The 20,984-nt window shown below is 49.0% G+C and overlaps 1 protein-coding gene across 3 annotated transcripts; it reads right to left on the reverse strand.

Moving 5' to 3' along the window:
• Positions 1 to 201: 201 nt before the first annotated feature.
• On the reverse strand, positions 202 to 7,776 carry OSR2 (odd-skipped related transciption factor 2). Of its 3 annotated transcripts, none has more exons than XM_008589022.1 (4): positions 7,358 to 7,776; positions 2,653 to 3,421; positions 1,533 to 1,632; positions 202 to 682 (listed from the first exon to the last, which is right to left on the reverse strand). In XM_008589022.1, exons 2-4 carry the CDS (start codon positions 3,306 to 3,308, stop codon positions 608 to 610), a joined length of 831 nt encoding a protein of 276 aa, XP_008587244.1. In that variant the 5' UTR covers positions 3,309 to 3,421; positions 7,358 to 7,776; the 3' UTR covers positions 202 to 607. The 3 variants fall into 3 exon arrangements, with proteins under 3 accessions (XP_008587244.1, XP_008587243.1, XP_008587245.1); XM_008589021.1 differs by having other exon boundaries at positions 202 to 764; XM_008589023.1 differs by having other exon boundaries at positions 202 to 764; positions 2,653 to 3,233; positions 7,358 to 7,742.
• Between the last annotated feature and the right edge of the window lie 13,208 nt (positions 7,777 to 20,984).

Below are 20,984 nucleotides of genomic sequence, written 5' to 3' on the forward strand. Positions count from 1 at the left end.
GGACAGCCCAAGTGTCCAGTCCCAAAATACCACGGTACAGGAAGTGAAGGGCTGCAGTTTCAGTAAGGGAATTGTGAGATGTCCTACTTTTAAAACCTAGGGATAAAGAATACCTTTCAGTATTGAATTTTTAGAGGCAGCCCACTCTTCCAGAATCCAGAGGAAAGACAGAAGTTAAATAGCATGACACTTTTGCAGAAATGTTGGCACAGAAAAGAAAAAGGTTTATTTTGAAAATACACTCTTTAAAGATAAATTTGGCTTCCATTTTCCATATCTAGGTGCATCCAAGATACAAAAACAAACAAAACAACAAGACAAGACCCACGACATTATGTACAGAGCTCTAAAATGAGCCGTGAATATCTACAAGAAACTAGCATATGCTCTCTGTGAAAGGATGTAATGTGTGGCTTTCTACAGTTCTGGAGAAAAGTTAACTCCCTGGAGCTGCAGGTGCAATTGCAGCAAGGGAAGAGCTGGGGTCAGTGAAGGGTTGGGGGTGGGAGCCCTGGGTAGGAGGCGTAGAGAGGAGTCTGGGGAGGGGAGCAGCGGCGGCACGGGACAGATCCTGGGCTTCTCTAGAAGTCCTGCCGCGGGGTGTGAGTCAGGCTGTGCCGCCGCAGATCACAGTTTCGCCTGAACACTTTGCCGCACTGCTCGCAGCTGTAGGGCTTGATGTCTGTATGGGTGAGAAGGTGAGTTTTCAGATTACTTCTCTGATTAAAGGTTCTTCCACATGTGGGACATTTGTGTGGAGATTCCTGTTCAGATGTGAAGCAAGCAAAGGATTAATCCTTCACACCAACACTGCACCCTTCTCAATAGTTTCTGTCTTATCGGTATCACAAGCGTTAACATAACACGCGCACGACAACAAAAGAGGGGACTTGCAGGAACAAATCTGTGCTCCTAATCCTCCAGTCATGAAAACACACGTGCAGGCACACAGAGGCCCGATTACTCTGATAACCGCGGAGGCAGACCGCGGCCACTGCAGCGGGCTTTGTGATTTCCAGCTCTTCACATTTCATCACCATGTCATAGACAGGAAAAAGGGAAGGAAAAACTCTAATCCTCTCTTAAGGAATGATATTCTCCCGGGTAATAAGGCTCCTCTATGCTAGAAAATTAAACTATTCCTCCATGTTCTGAAAGCTACAAATTATGAGGCCCCTGGGAAAGAGAGGTATGGGATTTCACCACGCCTCCATTATCAAAATTACCTTTATTTCCTCCCAAATACGAAAGCTTTAAATGCAGGGCAGATCGGATAAAAAAAATAATAATTCTATAATTAGGATTTACTAGAAACAGAGTAGCCCATTCTTTAAGAAAAATATAAAATGCTTTATGTTCAATAAGATTAATTTTATGTATTTAAAAAACAAATCAAGAGCGTTGCTTTTCCTCACCTAGAGAACTAATCCAAATAGTCTTTTAGGATAAAGACTCTGCCATTCTACACCCTCTGTAAAGCAATAATGATAAAATGAACAAGTCACTGTTTTTAAACAAGAAAACAAACTTACCTGCATATGTAAAGTTTTGTGAACTGCTAGAGTTCTAGACTGACAAAATCCTTTCCCACACTCCTGACATTTGAAGGGTTTTTCTTTGGAATGGATATACCTGGAAATCAATACAAGGTTTCATTGAAATGGATTTACCCCCACGGTGAGGAGTTTCTTCTGACAATTACTCAAAACAAAGTCGTGGAAGAACCAAAAAAAAGAGGATTTCCATGATTTATGTTTTTAGATTTTTTTTTTTTTTACCCTTTGTAATTCTGTTCATGGTTAACCTCAACTAACAGACTCTTTAAAACATTCACGGCCGGCTTTAGCTACACTACATCGCCCTCTCTGGCGTATTCTGGAGCTCGAAATCGTGCCGAATGAGCCCTTCCTGCCCTCCACGGTTTTCTCTGGGATGTAAACTGGTCAAATCAGGATGTAAGGCAAGGCCGAGTTTAGGGGGATTGATTTTAGCGAATTCCTTTACAGCCGAGGATGATGGGTACAGAAGTCCCACCTTGGGGAATAGCAGGTAGAGTCCTGAGAAGACACCCCTCCACCCCAACTCCTGGGAAGTTTTCACCCGATGAAAACACTTACGTTACAATATTTCTTCAACTGCCATTTATTAATGCAGAGTTAAAGGTTGTGGAGGGAAGATGGGAGCTGTTTCTAAATTCAGTGACCTCAAGACCCCTGCAAATACAGTTTAAAAAAAGAAGGGTCCCCGTGGCAGGCTCAGGGGCGCACCTGGGAGGGAGGGAGGGAACCCAGCAGGGGTGGCCCCAGCAGATTTCCAGAAATGGACCAGCTCCCATCATGGGAAGGACTCCAGAGTCCCTCAGCTTTTCCTCTGCCCCACTCCCCACGGTGATGGGGAGGAAACCGGATAATGGATCCCAGGACCAAGGCTAAGCCACCAGATTTTTCCTGCCCAAGGATGGGGAAAGGAACGAGCAGGGAACAGCGAGGGGGAAAGGTAGATGGGGATTAGCTGAAGCGGGCTGGGGAGGGCCTTTGGGAGTATATTCTTTATCAGAGGTGATTTTTTAGTGACACCTGGAATGTCTACAGGACTCGATGTCCTGAGCAAATTCGCCTTTTCTCTTCTGTACAACCTCCTTTCCCACCTCACCTGTGATCCCGCAGGTGATCTTGCCTCCGGAAGGCCTTGTGGCAGATGTCACACGTGTACGGCCTCTCGTCTGTGTGGGTCCTCTCGTGGATAAGTAAATTGTAGGATTTGGTAAAGTGTCTGCCACAAAATTTGCAGATAAACTCTTTTTTCGTTTTGGAGGGCAACCTCCCTCGGGAGGGCTTTCTGTCTGGAGTCAATTTACTGAGGCCCGAGATGGGGCTACCCAGCCCCGGGCTCAACTTGGTCAGGTCTCCTATCTTAGGGGGATCCTCTTGCGTGGCGGCCACGGCCAAGTTGGCAAAGTCAAAACGGGGTCGATCCTTGTGCAGGGCTGGGAGGACGTGGGCAATGGCCCCCTGCTTGGGATGGAATAGGTGGGTGGTAAAGGGCAGAGCTGGGAAGGGGAAGCGCGCGTCCACGAGGCCCTGCGCCGCCGCCATCTCGGTGATGGTGGAGCGGGTGATCTCGTGCACATTGGGGTACCCCAGCGTCCAGTGGTTCATGTGCATGGTCTGCACAGCGCTGAGACCGTACAGGCCCTGCAGGTGGTCCACCGCGGCTGGAAAGGTGTTCACGGCCTGCAGGAAGGAGTAATTGGTGAGCTGAAGCGACGGGTGGAGTGGGATGGGCGCCGGCAAGGCCTTGCTCCCCATTTTCCGGGATGCTGGAGGGCGGAAGGAGCCGCCCCTTTCCTCCAGGACTCAGAGATGGGTGGGCGTAGGGCTCCGGCGAAAACCCAGAGAGACAACAGCAAGCAGAAAATGTCCTAAAAATGGCAAGGGGAGAAAGAGAGAAGACCATGACTAATATCCAAGCCGGGTCGTCTGCCCTGTGGCTCCCGCGCGGGTTACACCACATTTCTTCTAAGTCTTCCTCCCAACCATACTGCAAGACCCCCAAAAGAAGCCGTGAGGGGACCGCGTAGCGCCTGCCTAGCAAGTCTGCACGGAGATCGGGCCCCTAGGACGGGCGGGAAGTGGTCCCCTGGCGAGCAGGACACCCCGGCAACGCTTCTGGGCGCCCACAGGGAAGTCGGACGCTGGGAACGCAATGAGCGGAAGACTCGAGTCCAGGGAGAAAGAAAGGCAGGCAGGGGGGCTCCAGCACCCAGCCCAGCCCAGCCCACCCACTCCCACACTGTCAAGCAAAGCTCAGTCAACCGCGACGGCCCGCGACGCCAACGCCCGCGGGCGGTGGCCGAGCCGCTGCGGCGCCTCCTAGCTCCCCGGAGAACGACGGGTTGTGGGTCCTTCTCTCCCGACTCCTCGCGCTGCGCCCCGCGCGGATCGCCCCGCCCTGCGGCCGAGGTTCCCGCGCTTACCGGCGCCATGCCCGGCGTGCGGGAGCACGACCGGGGCGCGCTTCGTCCTCCTAGGCCAGAGGGCCCTGGAGGGGCTCAGCCTCGCCCCGCGCTGACCTCGGAGGTTTTCCCTTTCCTTCCTCTGCCTCAGTCCCATTTATCAGCAGTGACGGGGCCGCAGGAAAGAAAAGTGACACCTTGGGGGCCTCGGTTCAGCCTGTAATCGCCCCCTCCTCTTTCTCAAGGTCTGCCTGCCTCCCACCCCCCACCAAGATCCCTTCCAGATGGCTCAGGCTCCAGGTGTGAGGGGTGGGGGTCGGAGAACGTCCCTGAGGCCGGAACCCGTCTTCCCAGACTGCGCGCCAGGCTCTCCGGAGGCCAGAGCGGCTTCCCCGCCAGGCATGAGGAGTGGCCTCTACACCGGGGAGGCCCCTGCAGAGGAGAGGAGAGGGCTCCCTGGGGAAAGAAAGGGAAGGAGCTGCAGGAGAGCCGCTGCGGCCCTGCGGGCTTGGAGGTGCGTGCACTGGAGCTCCTGCCCCAGGAAGCCCGGCCTGGGTCTGAGGCCTGGTCTAAGCAGGGAGCTGCTCGCTCCCTGTGCCCGCAGTGGCAACAGTGAGGTTTGATTTCAGACCTGGGTGCCCCGGAGCACTTCACCTGCATTCACGGTGGGCCCACCTTCTCCCACTGACGGCCGCCTTTTAGAAGCAGTTCTGCCAGCTCGGAGGACCACGGCCTGCCCTCTGAGGACGGCCCCCTAGGTGCGAGACGCAGAGCTAATCGCTTTCCCCGGAGAGGGGCAAGCAGGCTAGTTTGTGCCACCGACCACCACGCCTGGCTCCTGGCGTTTGAGACCGACAGGAAGGTAGGAGAGTCGGTTCAGCCTTCCCTCTCCACCCACCCCTTCTGCGCCCGAGCTGTCTTCTTCAGTGCGTTGTGAAGTGTTGTCTGCGGCTCTATCTGAGCGCAGACTTAGGGGGCTGCGCCATGACATAGCGCTCTGGCAAGGCAGAATCTGGCTTCCTCCGGGGGGCCCGCACCTTCCTCCTCTGTTTGGAACGGCTCTCGGAGACAGAGATTTATTAATGAACCGCTTCTGCCTGGTGGTATGCGGACTGGGAGTTCAAGCTGGGAGTTAATGGAGGTGTGTAACAGTCAGAGGGTCTCAGTCAGACCATTCAACCGAAACTGTAAACTCCCGTTAGTAATAAACTTTCCCACCACAAATCACGGTTCATTTTTGTTCAGCCGCAACCCGCAAGCCCTCTCCTAGGGAGGTAGGAAAAAAGGATTCTATTAACATCCTTGGTAATCTATCTGATTATTTCCCCTCCAATTAAAAATAATAAATTATACCTTTATTTCCTTCCCTTTGAATAATGAGGATTTTCCAGAGATTGAAAATATTATTTTTCTCTTAGTGTTGAAAAGCAGCCTCTTCCCCATAGGGAGGAAACCAAAATTATTATTTGGGTGTATTCCCAGACTAGATTTCTTAGAAATAAATACAGGAGGCAAATCACAACTCCTACCATCGGGTGTGTATGTGTGTGTGTGTGGGGGGGGGGGTTGGCTGAAGGACTTTCATGACCTGTGATTTCGATTCCAACTGCAAAAAGTGAACTCTGCCATAAAGGTTACACGTTAATTGTCAGCAGAAAGTTGTGTGCCATCTTCCTCCTCTTTTCTCCAAATGGTTTATAACACAGAAATTAACAACTCTATTATATTTCAGCTTCATGCTGGCACACAAGTGCTATTTCATAGGATGTGTTCCTTTTAATTTGCAGGGCAGATAGTTTTTTCACAGAGGAAGGGCAAACCATTGGTGCCTTCTGAAACCCTTTTACAAACAGAACTCTAAATATCCATCAAACACTCTTGTCATAAATAATTAGGCAGTTTAGATTTCCACCCTGCCTTTGAGTTGCTGGAAATGTGTGTCAAAAGATATTTTCAGTCAATGCAGAGATCCAAAGTACTTTCGTTTTGTCTAGAACCAGCCATGTAGTTCCCACACTCCCTTTCAGGCAATAATAGAGATCATCGCGTACTGTCATTTCTCCACCATCCCGATTGGATCCATTGGTTACTTTTAATTTTGCAAGGAAAGAAACTTAAACCAATGGAAAGGCAAAAATATTCTGGTGGACCTGAGGCTACTTTTCTTTCATCAGTCTTCTTCACAGAAATTTCTAGGCATGTACAGAAGTTTTGCAAAATTTAGTTCACGGGATGTCAACAAGGGTGATGTGTACATACTCATTTCATTTCGGTGAAGCTTTCAGAGCACTGGAGAAAAAAGGGACATGGTAATTTGATAAAGACTCTCGCTCTTTGGTAATGGTGTTATTACACTGAATTATGTAAAAATGATATACAGTCAAGGTTCATCTGCTAAAACTTGTGCATTGGTATCTGAGATAAATGAGTGATGGATCGAAAGGGTCACTGAATTTCAGCCCAAACCACTGTAGAATTTTACATAAATCAGACGGCTATAGTCTAAGTGGATCTAAGGAGATCATAAAGAAAAGGAAAAGGCCGGGCTGGATCAGGTGAATAGAGAGAAAGGGCCGCGAAGTTCCTGGCCCTTCGCAGCGCCTCTGCCTTCCCAAGGAGTTAATTAAATTAAGATGACTTCTGCATAATCTGGGTTCTGTTTCTCTCTGCTCTCTCGCTACCCCTACGTGAGTAATGTTCTTGTTCTGCTCGGGACTGCAGTTTGTTTAGCTGAGAAAGTAGCTGTCTGCGCCGTTTCGCTCCGGGAAACGCCAGCACTCTTTTGTTCTCTGCTAACAGGTAGGGAGGCTGATCCAGCGCTCTCTCCACAAACACCCGTTCTTCCTACAACCGCAACTCCTTTCTCAGTTGCAATTTCTCGAGAATCCAAGGGTTTAAGCCCCTGGGGAGTTTGCCTTCCGCGCCCTCCACCAGGACTAAAGGGTGGGAGGAAAATCAAAAGGCTAGCTACAAGGTTGCTGGGCAGGCACTGTGTTTTCTGGCCCGTCCGCGCTGCGCTGCCGCGGCTGGCTCGGGACAGGTCGACCCGGGCTTTCTAAGGCAGGGGCAGAAACACCGTGGGGCTGTGGGGATTTGATCTCAGCGTACGTCGGTCAGCTTTTGTAAGAATTCTTGTTGACACCTTAGATTGAATGTCCCAAAACAAAACTGAGAATCAGTACATGCAAGTGTGTGTGTGTGTGTGTGTGTGTGTGTGTAGGTGTTCGCTGGAAGTCGCGTGCCGCGGATCCAAGGAAGTTGGAAACAATGCCCCGGATTGCATCCATTTGATTTCTTTTCACAATATCTGAACTTGTGGCACGCCAGACCAAGAATCCGAGCGCCCCCTCCACCCTTCCTTCCTTCGGACGCCCACAGCCCCTTCCCAGAGCAGACACTCACCTCCGGCAGAAAGGTCTGCCTGGGCAGCGCCGCTCAGACTAGGTCCAGGCAGCGAGGCGCACAGCTTGGAAAGGTCATTGGGTCCACGCCGGCCAAACTTCTTCTTCCGCGCGCTGTCCCGGGAGCCGAGGACATGATCTGGAGGACAGCGATCAGCGAAAGCGAGAGCGGATCTTCGTTTTCGTCAGTCTGTGGACGCGGAATGTGCTAAGACCCGGGGTGCTTGGGTCCGGAGCTCAGCGCTAGCCCAGAACCCCGCGCCTCGGCGAGCCTCTCGCCGCCGACTCCGGGTGAGGTCGGAGCCCGCAGCCTCGCACGGCCATCACCCTCCAGCAGCGAGCGCGCCGAGCTCCGTCCCCGCACGCGTCCCTCCCCAGGCTGCCCCGGGCCGGGAGTCCAGGGCTTTAGTAGCAGCCCCGCCTCCGCTTCGGGCGGGCGTCCCGCTGCGGCGCGGGGCCCACGGCTCCGCCTCCGCGCTCCGAGCCCGCTAATGGTCCACTCTGTTTACTTGTGTTTGGATAGCAACTGAGTCTTAAAGGCACAGGTTTGCGGCAGGTTTCCCTGTTACAGAGAAAGAGCCGAAGGTGACTCAGTTCAAAATTCACACACAAGCGCGACGCCCACCCCTTCCCTTCTCGGTGCCACTTTTCCCTATACCGTTAGAAACTCAACAACTGGTTCTTTGACTCTCAAAGACCCCGCAGAGAAAACCAAAGGGCGTTTTGTGTTTTTACTTAGTGAGTACGCTGGCTTAATTTCCACATCTTAACACGTTTAACACAACCATCTTCGTAGGGTAAAAATCAATTAGGTCTAAATTATATTCCCTCAATTTTAAATACTTGTGTACACACTTTTGGTCAATTATGACTATATGTGCAGTCTGCTTTCGCCTGCTGTTTTCAAGACGAAGTTTGTTTACTGAGGTGACAATTGACTAATTTTGTAATTACTGCAAAGAAGAAGAATGTCCCAGGAGAAATTTCTTCTAATATTTAAGCTTTAATCAGCCAATATACATTTCATAAGTAGTTAACCAACTTAGTTAAAGGGGTGAGCATCTGCAACCCATTGGCAAACAATAAAGAATCCATCTGGAATGGGTGAAGAACAATCATTTTTAAAATTTAGGAAAATACTGTACTAGCTTCTCAAAACATGTACATCTTTATTCCCAGCAAAAATTGAGTTCATTGTTTGGTCGCCAGGAAAGTTAATTAAATTTGAAGTGCAGTGATACATTTTTCAGGTTCTTCCAAAGGTTTGCTCTTGTGTGAGTGCAACTGCAGAACGCACTTCAACCACTCTGGAATAGGGTGACAGAGTGATAGGAAGAGAATGACACACACCCATTTTAAATAGCTTCTTCTCAGATGAGATCTGTTTGAGAAAGACTAAGCAAAATGCCTTTCGTCCCAGACGAGTCGCCAGAGGGGATTTGCGTTAGCCCACGCTTCGAGAAGCGTAGATCTTCCATCCAAGAGGTTGTACAATTCAAGTGTTCCGCCACAAGATGGTTTTGGATAAGACTCCCCAAAGGACAATTAAAATAATCTCAACCTTGCGGGGAAGTGGACAAATATAAGCACAAGGCTATTACATCAAAAGATTAAACTGACTGGAGAGGCCAGGCAGAAGTCACAAGAGACTATTTTATTAAGATAAAACTCTCTATTTTATGTATACCGAAGTGAGTAGAATTTTTCGTTCTTTTGGTAAAACATAATCCAGGGATAATGTTTTTCTTTCTTCCCAACTTTAAATTTGCAAAGATTAAAAAGTGAGTTTAAAACGGGGCCCCGAGTGTTTAATATCTTGCAGTGCTTTGTTTCAAAGTAGATTTGACAAACAGCATGGAAGTAGCAGAATGCCTGAGTTCAGTTTTTTTTTTTTTTTTTTTTTTTTTTTTTAAATAAAAAGAAAAATGTTTTCCCTGGTGAGTTCCATAGGGGTGCTTTCATTTTAGCTCTCATTTAGTCCGGATCCTCAGCTGCGGAGATGCCTGTGGTCCCCTCTCTCCAACCGCCTCATTCCTTCCGCAGCTTTTCTCAATTTGGAAGCTTTGGAGGGAACTTTCTCTTCTTTCAGACCCCCCAGGACACACACTCATGGTGTGGTGACCTGCAGAGTGCTCCTGCACTATATTTCCTTTTCACCAAAGAGGAGGCAACTCCCCAGCGGCGGGCTTCACACCTTTCCCGCCCTGTGTGTATGTGTGTACGTTGGGTGCGGAACCGCCCGCTTTTCCCGCGGGATAGACAGAATTTCTAACCCCCCTCGAGCTGTGCCCTCTTTCAGAAAACCTCCTGAGCCCGGGTTTTTACAAAAACGTGTTTACCTCTCACACCTCCGACTCCGATGTTCCAAAATGGAGTCTGGGCCACGCCGACCAGAGCGTTGCGGTCGCTTGAAAGGTAGGGAAGAGTCAGCGAGCTCCGGGCTTTGGGGGGAGCCTGCTGGCCCCGCTGCCACAATGGGCAGGTGCGCGCCCGGCGCTGGGGGCGAGCCGGAGGCTGAGCGCGGCGCGGCTGAGCGCGGCACTGCACGCCGGACCCCCCGCCCCACCTCCCGGGCTACCTCTACACCCCTCCTGGCCCGGCCCTTGAGTTTCTTCGCTCAGACCCGGCAAACCCCTTGCTCCGGCCGGTGTCTAAGGCGCAGGCACAGCGGAGGCCCACCCCCTAGCAGCTCACCCGCCAGACTCCCCCGCAACAGCGCCGGCCGCAGAAAGTAGGCCACCGGGCCCACGGGCGACTTGTGGGGTCCGGGCGTGCGGGGAGGGAAGTCACGGAGCCTGCAGCGGCCCAGCTGCGCCTCCGGAGCCGAGTCTCCGCGGAGTCGTCCCACTCCCCCTGTACCCTACGGGAGCTGCGCTGCCGGTTCACTCTGAAATTTCCACCGACCGGGTCACCTGCTGTCTTCGCAGCTCTAGACTTTCGACACCAAGGACGCTTTCAGAAAATGGCTAGAAGACTGACGAGGGGCGCGCGAACGGTTGCTGCCCCAACCCCAATCGCTGCAAGTTTACGCCCCTGGAAGCCAGGATGAAGGCCCTGGAGAGGAAGCGCGGTGGAGGTGGAGGAGGAGGAGGCAGGCAGCGCAGACCCCTTCCCCGGGCCCACCCAGGAGGCTCTGCCAGCTAAGCAGCGAGCAGGTGTCAGATACAGACTTGCCTGGAGTTGACTCCAAGCCTCTCCCACTCTGACCGTGCGCTGCGGACATCCGTAAACTTTTACCCTTTAAAAAACAAATTATGGAAACCTTATATTTTTGTAGGGATCCCAGCTGCCACTACCTCTGAGGACTCGCCTCCCTTCTCCCCCAGCCTTCCATTGCCTCTGCGGGGCGGGAACCTTTCGCATTTGAGCTTCCCCCACTGTTTGCTGTTTTTGTCTGGTTTGTGGAGGAGCTGGGAGCCCAGATAGTCCGGGTCTAGCCGCACTGTAGTCCCCGAGTAGTGAGGAGGCTCGGGGAACACAGAGGAGGAATGCTTGCACTAGGCTTAGAGTTGAGGGTACGGAGGCAGGGGCCAAAAGACTAAGAATCTTATCTCTAAAGCGCGTCCGAGCCCGCGCTCTAAACACGGATGAGGTGGGAAAGCACAGCGCCGGCAGGAGCTTAGCGGCCGGCGTGAAGAGCCGCAGCGCCCCCTGGAGGCGCAGGCCCAGCACTGCGTGGCGCTGGCTCAAGGGGGCGGTCACCCTAGCGGCGGGCTCCGGGGTGTCAATGCGTGGCCACCAGCGACGCCGACGGCCGCTTGGCTCTCTTCACCTGGACCCGAGCCCCTTCACTGCCGAGGAAGAGTCGTGTGCGCGGCAGGGGTTCTGGGAGAGGATCTGGGCCCTTCACTAGGGCCAATAAGCCATTCTACCTCCTCCACCACTGGGGCCTTTGTGCGGGCCCCACGCTGTGCTCTCCCCGCCCCCACCCGACCCCAGCAACTTCTCTCCAGGCGGGTTTCTAAGACGGATTTTCAGACCCGTGAGGCCACTCTGGGCTGCCCTGACTTCCCCGGGGCAGGGACTTCGCAGGCGGTCCGGTGCTGGGCAGCTCAGATTCCAGCAGATAACAAGGCCCAGATAATTTTCCCGGCGAGAGATGCAAGAGGGGTTCCTCAGGGGACCTCATTCGGAAACGTTATTCCACTTCCCGCGACCTGCCTCTCACTCCACCCCAGCATTTGAAGCGTTCTCGGGAAGGGATGCCCGGGCTGGCTGTGCTCTCCCGAAGACTGAGAGCGGGCAGAGGCGGGTCGCGATGTGCGCCGACGGCGCGGGGGCCTTCCTGCAGCTGGGGGGCCTGGGGACCACTCCGCACTCCGGCTGTCCAGTCCTCCGGGCCAGCCACCCCAGAGTCGGGCGTGGCCGGCCAGTCTCGAACACCCGAGGCCAGGCCTCTCCTCACCCATCCTTCCCCCAGGGAGAGGGTGAGGAGGGCGCACTGGGCCCGAGGGAGCTCTCCGAGTGCCTGCGTGCGCCCTCGCACAGCTTCGTTCCGCGGGAAGCCGCGGCGGGCCCCCTTCCGGCTACCGGGCCCGGGGCACCGAGTCACGGGAAAGGGGAGCTCCGTGCCGAGGCCGAACACGGGGTCGCAGCGAAAGTTACGTGGCCATAGCTGGGTTGCTTCCTTGAGCCAGGGTCCAGTCCGGGTTTGGATTTCCCGGGTGAGGCCCTCGGCCGCGGCAACATCGAAGCCCAAAGCCCCCTCAAGGCCACCCGGCGACCCGTCAGCCCCTGGCTAGTCACGAGATGCCTCCGCGGCCCTGGAGGGTGACAATGGCCACGAGCCTTCACGCCGCTCGCGGTCCCGAGAGGTGTCGGGAGGCAGGAGCCGTGCGTGCTGGGCGCGGGTCTGGCGCAGCTGTCCCGAGGCCTGCGCCGCACGCGACGGTGTAGGTGCGGGCTCCCGGGGTGCGCAGGAACAGGGCGCGCTGTCGCCTCCCAGTGTCCCCAGGGAAGCGGATCTCCCGCAGCTTGCCTCGCGTCAAAGGACAGCCTCGAATCATGGTCCTTTTCTAACTGAGCCCGTCAATGTCAGTGACGAGGAAGACCAGGTTTACAGAAGACATTGGCAGCCGAGGCCAAGACCCGGGAGCGAAGGCTCTGCCGACGGTGTCCCCACTGCGGGACTGGCCCAGCTCTCGCGCTCCGAAAAGATCGTCCTCAGAAAAGACCAGGCAGCGTCTGTAAACCCGTGTTCTTATTAGGTTTTCACGTTGTGTGTGTGCGTGTGTGTGCGTGCGTGCGTGCGTGTGTGTGTGTTTTAACGTACTTGCCAACGCTTAAACATTGGGAAAATCCACTCAGAAGTCTTCATTTCCAGTGCGCTCCGTTTCCATGCGGCAGTGAGCTGGCTGGAGTTCAGCAGCCCTGCTCTCCTGTCTCCGCCGTGTGTTTTAAAAATGCCGGCCCACCCTCTATAGCATCGGTTCTCAAAGTGTGGTTCAACAGCATCGGCATCGTCTGGAACAAGTTAGAAACGCAAATTCTCTGGCCCCACCTCCTGAGTCAGAAACTGGGATTGGGCCGCATTCTGTGTTTGAACAAGACTTTCAGGTGATCCCGATGCACGATAAAGTTTGAGAACCACCGACCTTGATCAGATGGACATTTGGGAGCAATCCTGGGCGTGAGCGATTTAACTTTCGTTCCCTGTCGCTCTCCCTCCCTTGGGCCTAGAGCAGCTTATTCATTTACTCATTCGTTCACACATTCCCTCATTTGCTCGCTCTCATTCATCTGACTTTCCAGACGCAACTCCTAAGTCGTGCTGAGGATACCCAGGTGAACTAGGCGCCAGCCCTCTCAGCAAGGAGTAGTGGGCCTAGAGCAGCTTATTCATTTACTCATTCGTTCACACATTCCCTCATTTGCTCGCTCTCATTCATCTGACTTTCCAGACGCACCTCCTAAGTCGTGCTGAGGATACCCAGGTGAACTAGGCGCCAGCCCTCTCAGCAAGGAGTAGGGTCGGGTTGTGTGGGGGAAGAGTGTGGGTGTCTTTCCATTTCAAGTTGTTGTTAATTATTAGTAACAATCTAATATAGTCTGTACTAGATTTGATCTGATTTCAGGAAATGTCCCTGTTAGGGACTGAACAAACAAGAGCATTGCACCTCATTTCCTCCTCCAGGCTAATGCTGTCTTATTTTTATCACATCTTAGAGAGTCTCTGTCGGCTGGACACACTTCCACACACAGTGACACATACTGCCCACACCCTGCCTACCTGCCTGCATTAGGTCAGAGTGTGTGGGTCCAGGGGTGAGGGACTGTCACAACTGGTGGAAATGTATGTGGACCAGGGCTTGGAGCTTCTGTGCCTCTGGGTTATCCTGAAGCTGTGTAAGACTCTGTAAAGACAGCTGAAACTGACACACACACGTTCAGCTCACCCACTCTGCACACACTGGCTCCCACCCACTCCCATCCTCAGTCCTGTTGCCCTAAACTGACTAGCTCCCTGTGGTCTAGAGTCTCCTGGCGTTGAAGCCATGATCCTCCACCTGCTGACTTGTTATTCTAAGATTGGATCAAGTCCCTTCACCTTTCTCTAGGGAGCGCAAAATAGCCCCTCCTCCACCCGCAACCCCCCAGTAACTAAAAATCTGAATGAAATTGCATTTTTTAGTCTTCTTATGCCAAATCAACCTCCCTCAAGATTTCACTTTACACTTTCTCTCTAGGACCTTGACTTTCTGTCCTCAACCAACCAAAGAGCTGCATCCACTGGACCATTTGCTTCCCTCCGAGATTTTTTGGTTGTGGGCATTGAGAGCAGTAGTAGGCACTTTGCCTGGCAAACCGAGTTCCTCAAAAATCCGGTCTAACTAGAAGTCTCTTCAGATTAAAAAAAAAAAGGTTTCATTTTAGTGAGTCAGTGGATGAAAGCCACTGAAAAACACACACAAACAAAATTGAATTTTCATACTGCCCGTAGTCATAGATTGTACAAAAGTACTCATCTCCACTTTGACAAAGAGTTACTATTTTAAAATGGCCTTTCCTTACGGGGATTTTCAAAACATAAAATATATAGCGGTCAGGAACATGATAATCCCTTTACAACCAGTGATCATATTTCTTAACAGGATTTTGCTTCCCAGTTCAGATGGTTTGACATAGTAACATTCAAAGCAACCAGAGCTTAGTTAGAAAATGACAAGGCCAATATTTGAGTGCAGATACAAGTTTTTACAAAGGAAAATGTATATCCTCGTAGCTGTTTGCCTATGAATATTCCCCAGAGGGTTAATACATTATTCTTGAATCCAGTCCAAGTCAGCAAACTTTAAAAAGTCTGTGAGGTGCCAACTTTTAAGGCACATACAACTCCTTTTCAAAAAATATTTTTGAGTGTCTACTATGTACCATGTACTAGGCAATTGTGTTAATGTTTGAAACCCTGAACTTTCATCTTGACTTGGGGGTGGGGGTGAGGGCAAGGAAGGTGTGATTTTAAAGTTGGTTCCCTCCGGTTGTGTTAAGTTGTTGAAGTATTTATACTTAATGGCAATCTTTAAAACATTTATTGAACTCTCTCATACATGTTTAGGTCTTTTTTACAAGTCAAAAAGAGAAAGCCAGTATTTAAGCCAGCTCATTTATTGGAAAGTGAATGCCAGCACAGGCATAACTTTGGCTTTCTAACTGGAAGACAACATTTTACAATAATGTAATTTCACATCATGCCAGGTGATAATTTAGCTGCAGTTTCCTTATTATTGGTGACCATAGCTCCCTCAAGACTATTCTCATCTCCTGACTCTGTAAGCGTCACAGAGAGAAAAAAAATCTTTCTTCCTTTGGCACCTGTGCTGGAGAGAGGAGTAACGGACATGGCAGATGGCTAGATTGGCTCCATCCTCATAGTTCTTTGGGAGAAAATGGAGCAAGACCAGCTCAGATCCAAGCTTCAGAGAATCCAGATCTTACAAGAAGTGATGAGCTCTTTTATCTTTGCCTCTCAGCCCAAAACTCAGACAACTCAAGTGGGTCTGGAAACACACCAGTATGGGAGGCTGAGAGGACCCACTCCACTCTTACCCCATGCCTGGTCACACTAGACACATATTCCATTTTGAAGTTGCCTAACCCCTCTTCCCACATCCTTTCCCCCTACACCCTCTCCAGCCCATGCTTGGCAAGTGGGCTTGCCTCCAAGAATCATACTGGGTGGATGCTATGATGTCAGGACATCAAGCAGCAGCATTTCTAACATGTTTTAGACCACAATTGCCTTTTCCTTTCCTTGGAAAAGTACACAAAGTGCAAGTTGTCTCCCAGGCCATGATGCACACATCCAAATGCCCTACATAGTGGGCCCACCCAGGCCCAGGAGAGTGTGGAGGAGAACACGAGTGTGTCATATGGGTGTGTTCACTAGTACTGTTCCCTTCTGTCTCATCCTTGACTACGTTCTCTTGACAGGCTATATGGCCTGGGAGTGACCTGGGATATATTAAAAGCATTGGCTTGTGGAACCCTTGCAGAGCAATGGAGCAATGCCAGAGCGGGATTTTAGACTTGTTAATTCATTTAACATTTATTTATTGATGCTCTTCAGCATGGTAGGCCCTGTGGTAGGTGCTGGGGGATACAACAGTGAATAAAGAGCTATAGTATAGTGGGAAGATAGTTGAGTAAATAGGCAATTATGATATACAGTATGAATCAGAAAATATGGACCTGAGGTTTCTAGTTAATAGCTCTATTATGTAGGGCAAGTCATACCACTTGTCAAAGCCTCAGTTTCTGAATCTGCAAATATGGATATTCTGAGGGTTAAATGACATGGATACATAGCGATGCTCTTAGTAGTTATGATTCTTTCTTACCCATTAACATGAACTAACCTTGTCAGCACAAAGTTATTCCGCCTACCCCTGCGAGGACTTAGAGAGGAGACCGAGTGGAAGAAATTTGATCCAGTTCCTACCATCTACTTATCAAAAGTTTACAAGTTAAGTCAGTGCAACAAGTGTTAGAGAAAAAGTCACCTGCTTTGACAGTAAGACTTTTATTAAGAGAAAATGTCGGGGCTGGCCCGGTGGCGCACTGGATAGTGTGCCGCTTGGGAAGCATGGCGGTGCTCCCGCCCGAGGGTTCGGATCCCACATACAGACCGGTTCCCGCTCACTGGCTGAGCGAGGCACGGGAGCAGCGCCGAGGGTTGCAATCCCGTTGCTGGTCCCCGGTCCGGTACGGGGGCAACACTGAGGGTTGCGATCCATTGCCGGACACGGAAAAAGACAAAAGACAAAAAAAAAAAAAAGAAAATGTCTACATTTTCACTGTTTATTGAAAAGCAGAAATACTGTACTGTGCATTATATTTCATCGTACTCTTGTTTTGTTGCAATTGAAGAATACATGGAGTAAATCTATTACGAAAGATCTTCTAGTCTACATTTTCACTGTTTATTGAAAAGCAGAAATACTGTACTGTGCATTATATTTCATTGTACTCTTGTTTTGTTGCAATTGAAGAATACATGGAGTAAATCTATTACGAAAGATCTTCTAGGCTTCAAACCAATCGTACTCTTGTTTTGTTGCAATTGAAGAATACATGGAGTAAATCTATTACGAAAGATCTTCTAGGCTTCAAACCACTATTTTGGATATTACTCTTTAATGAAACCATGATGCAATTAATTTTGGGATGTCATTAACATATGAGGCTTTATGAGAGGAAAGTGTACCAGAATACAGTTGAGCTATGAGTTTTAGAAAATCCAAAATAGCATGCATTTAAACAACAAAGAAGTTGACTTCTCTTTCACATAAATATAGATAAGCCAGAATCAAAATGGTGGATAGCTCCTTGATGATCAAGTATTTGGGCTCCTTATATCATGTTATTTCACCAACTTCAAGACATGACTTTTACCTTATGGTCCGAGATGGCTGCATTCTGGCCAGCAGTAAGGAGGAAGGCAAGAGGAAGGACAAGTCTCTCTCTTTAAGGAGACTACACAGAAACCAAAACCTTATCACTAGGCATATCCAGCTGCAAGGGATGCTGGGATATGTAGTATTTACCCTGGATGGCCATGTTCCCAGCTAAAATTTAGACTTCTGTTACTAAAGAAGAAGAGGAGAATGAATATTGGGGGGAAAGCAATAGTCTTGGCCATGGGATGTCTAAGCTTTGTGCTTCATTCTTTATATATGTTATCTTATATGTGTTCGCACCATAATCACTGTCAGTGGTTCTGGATAGTTTTCACTGTCCACTTTGGTGCTTTCATGGGTTTTAAGTATTATATGCATTGGCAGGATTTTATTTTGGAACCCCTGAGCGTGTTGCCACTGCTTGCCCCTTTCTTGTTTGCTCTTAGTTGTGGCTACTGGTGTGAGAGTGAGGAGGTGTGAACAAAGAAGGTGGATCAGGTTTGGTGAGAAGAGGTGTCAGGAGCCTAGCTGGGGATGATTTTGTTGGGAATTGTTGGGGAAGGTGACTTGTACCACATGGCAGCATTCCAGTTGTGGGATGCATCCTGGGTGTCAGGTAACTGAGTGATTGGGTCTTCTGCAGGAGCACTTTATTTATCCTTAGAAGATGAGATGAGAAATGATATAGTACATACTACTGGAAAAGTCCCTGTATTGAAGCCCTGGATTCTTCCTGGCCCTGTTGCCATGTAAAGCAGACTTGGGGGCAGGAGGGCGGGGAGCAACTGCAGGAACGGCTTTTTATAGCCTCTGTAGCTAGAGGCCACATAAAGAATGTGCAGCTCAGGTTCCCCAGAGGGGCAGAGTCAAAACTGCAAGCAGACCCCACACACAGTGAGGTAGGCTCTTCTCAGCTAGAGCCCAAGGACAATCTCCAAAGATAAGTGCAGAGAGACTTAACTACCATTTAAATTTGTCCTGGCCTGACCTCTCTGCCTGGTGTGTTAACTTTGCTTGTGAGCCTTATCCTGTGTTAATACTTATAAGCTCTATTCTACCCTCAAAGCCTAGAGCATACTCAGTAACATGATCTTCCAGGTACAGAGGGAGGGTGGCAGGAAGGGCCTATCTTACCTGGAGTCACTCTTCAGTATGCTGGTTGGCTTGGAGCAAGTCTGAGTATGGAGCTTACATGCAGGGTGTTTATGCCAGTGTGTAGGGAAAGGGATTCTTTCCCTGAAGAAACATCTGGAACGACACTGAGGACATACTTATACACATTTACATGAGCCCCAGGGGATTTCCATGCCTGAGAGAACTGACTGGATAGTTCCTATTACACATTTATTTCCTTAAAGGAGATATTTTATATTCTACCCTGTAATCCAATTCTTTTGGCTCCCCACCCTGCTAAAAAGGAAAAGAACATACAGTCCAAACAATTTTCAAAACCCAGTTTTTCCTCCTCCAAATAGTAAATGTGCACAATTTATGCAGATTTACACACATCTGTAAGCTATGACTTGTTTACACCAGCCCTTATAGTATTTTAAAAATAAAGTATAATGTTTTTTAGTCTGTATATACAAAAGTATTTTCTTTTATCAACCCCCCACATACAAATGTATTTCCCCCTTTTAGAGTATAATTACATGTCTAAATAGTAATGTACACAACTGATATATAGGAAAGGACATGTGTGTTTTACAGCAAACATAACAAAGGATGTAAAATACTCATTGCTGATTCTTTAAAATACAGTACCTAATAATCTGCAGAGTTAGAAAAGGCCACCTAAGTTGGTATTCTGGGTGCTAGGTTTAGACCCTGTTCTACATGCTGGAGTTAGAGGATTTAAGATTATGAAGAGAGAAAGTATTTGAGAGACAGTATAATCCAGTTCTCTCATTTTACCTATGTGGCCACAGAGGCTCAGGAGGAAAGTAGTTTTACTTTAGTAATTTTACTAAATTGATTTTTAGTAATTTTACTAGTCAAGCTAGCTGACTTTCCCACAGCACAGGCCTGAGGCTTCTGATCTCAGGCGAGGGCTCTTTCTGCTATGGCTCACAATCTCATCTATGTTGAAGCTGGAATTTGGCTCCAGGAAAAGATGTTGACTTGATCCTAGCAGAGTATTGTGCCATATCAAGAGCCTATGAGTACCAGAACTGCAGCCTCACCTGTCCTTCAGGGTTTACCTTTTCAAAGTAGGTTTGGAGGTCCAGCAGCATTGGCCTCATCTGGGGGCTGGTTAGAAATACAGCCAGGCTTACTGAATGAGAATCTGCATTTTAACAACACAGGTCCCTAGGTGATTTGTCTTTAGATTAAATTTGAGAAGAACTTCTCCAGGCCACTGTGCCTCTACTGACAGATTATTTCCTTATAGACCTTTTACATCACTTTCCTTTGAGGCATTAAAAACCTATAATGGCTTCCCATTGCTAATATGTTGCAATCCAAATGTTTTGAAAGTCCAGTCTCAATCTACTAAACCTGGGGAGTACTGTTTCACTGGACATAGACTCATTAGACTTTCTCTAGAGCTAAATCTGGGAATCTAGCTATTTAAAGACCTCCTCTGGTGACCACCCTTCATATGTCCTTAAATTTGCTGTTTGAGAACTATTGATCCAAAATGTTGCTTAGGAATAACTAAGAACAGGTAAATCTTGGAAAATAGCAAGCACTGCTCCATGCCACCTTGTTTTTCTCAGATGCCCAATCATAAAAACTGTTTTCCTACTGATCATATTTTCTTTCTTATTTTTCCCCCTTTTACTGGCTTTTCACTTGCTCCCAATTTGGGAAGATAAACTGTGCATGATTCCCAAATTACCTCTTCCACTTGCCCCTGTTAATTATTATTACTTATAGTAGAAAACTATTCTGGAGGCCTGTTTAGATTAATTGGAGAGCTGGGAATTGGGTTGAACTGGATTCGATATATCTGATTACCAGGACTAACTGGGCTAATCCGGTTTGCCAAGTGCAAGTCTCCACTTACCTCATCATTTCATTGAAGTCCCTCCTGAAATTGTGCTTTGGTCAAAGGGAACAACATTGCTGTACCATTCATTCATTAATCATGGCTGAATCAATTAATGATCTCCATTTTTTTAAGAGTAAAAGAACATGTACTTAATCATGATTCCCAGCTCCTAACTTGCACTAACAGATCCAGGAAAGCAGATTGTTGTGTACATAAGAGAGTAATCTAGTTCGGTGTGATTATTTTTGTTCTGACAGGGTTCCTTTCTTACAGGGTAATGATTTAGGGTGGGGCTAGTCAGCAAAGTTTTTTTGGTACTTACAAAAGGCCGTTAGCAAAAGCCAGTGCCTCTCCTTGCTGTTCACTGTTACCGTATTACAACAGTGATGTTATCTGAGTGTCTGGGTTTACCACTGACCACAGCAGAGGCCTGGACATTATTTGCTTCTCCTCTTCCTTTCTTTTTTTCTTTTTAAGTTAAATATGTGCTAGATGGATCAAGCTGGGGCAGGCAGGGTGAGGGTAGGGGTAGTTATTCCACTGAGTACAATGTGTACTTTTCAGCATTGTACCACTCCCATAAAGTAGACTTTATGAGCTGTATGCTCACATTTTTGTTTTCTGACTTATTGTTCTCTATCTTACAATTATTCTATTAATTTGATAGAATATGGTTTCAGCCAAACCATATTCTGCCAGATGGAGAGAAAGTTTCCAGACAAAACCCTCTGCAGGGC

This window comes from Galeopterus variegatus, unplaced genomic scaffold (genome assembly GCF_000696425.1).
Source record: "Galeopterus variegatus unplaced genomic scaffold, G_variegatus-3.0.2 Scaffold5159, whole genome shotgun sequence".
Classification (NCBI taxonomy): domain Eukaryota; kingdom Metazoa; phylum Chordata; class Mammalia; order Dermoptera; family Cynocephalidae; genus Galeopterus; species Galeopterus variegatus.

Excerpts from the sequence above, each read along its gene's own strand:
- OSR2 (XM_008589021.1), bottom strand. The coding sequence starts at position 3,308 with ATGGGGAGCAAGGCCTTGCCGGCGCCCATCCCACTCCACCCGTCGCTT. Across the intron at positions 1,633-2,652 it reads GATCACCTGCGGGATCACAG|GTATATCCATTCCAAAGAAA; the intron begins GTGAGGTGGGAA and ends ATTGATTTCCAG. Across the intron at positions 765-1,532 it reads ACAAAACTTTACATATGCAG|GAATCTCCACACAAATGTCC; the intron begins GTAAGTTTGTTT and ends ACATCTGAACAG.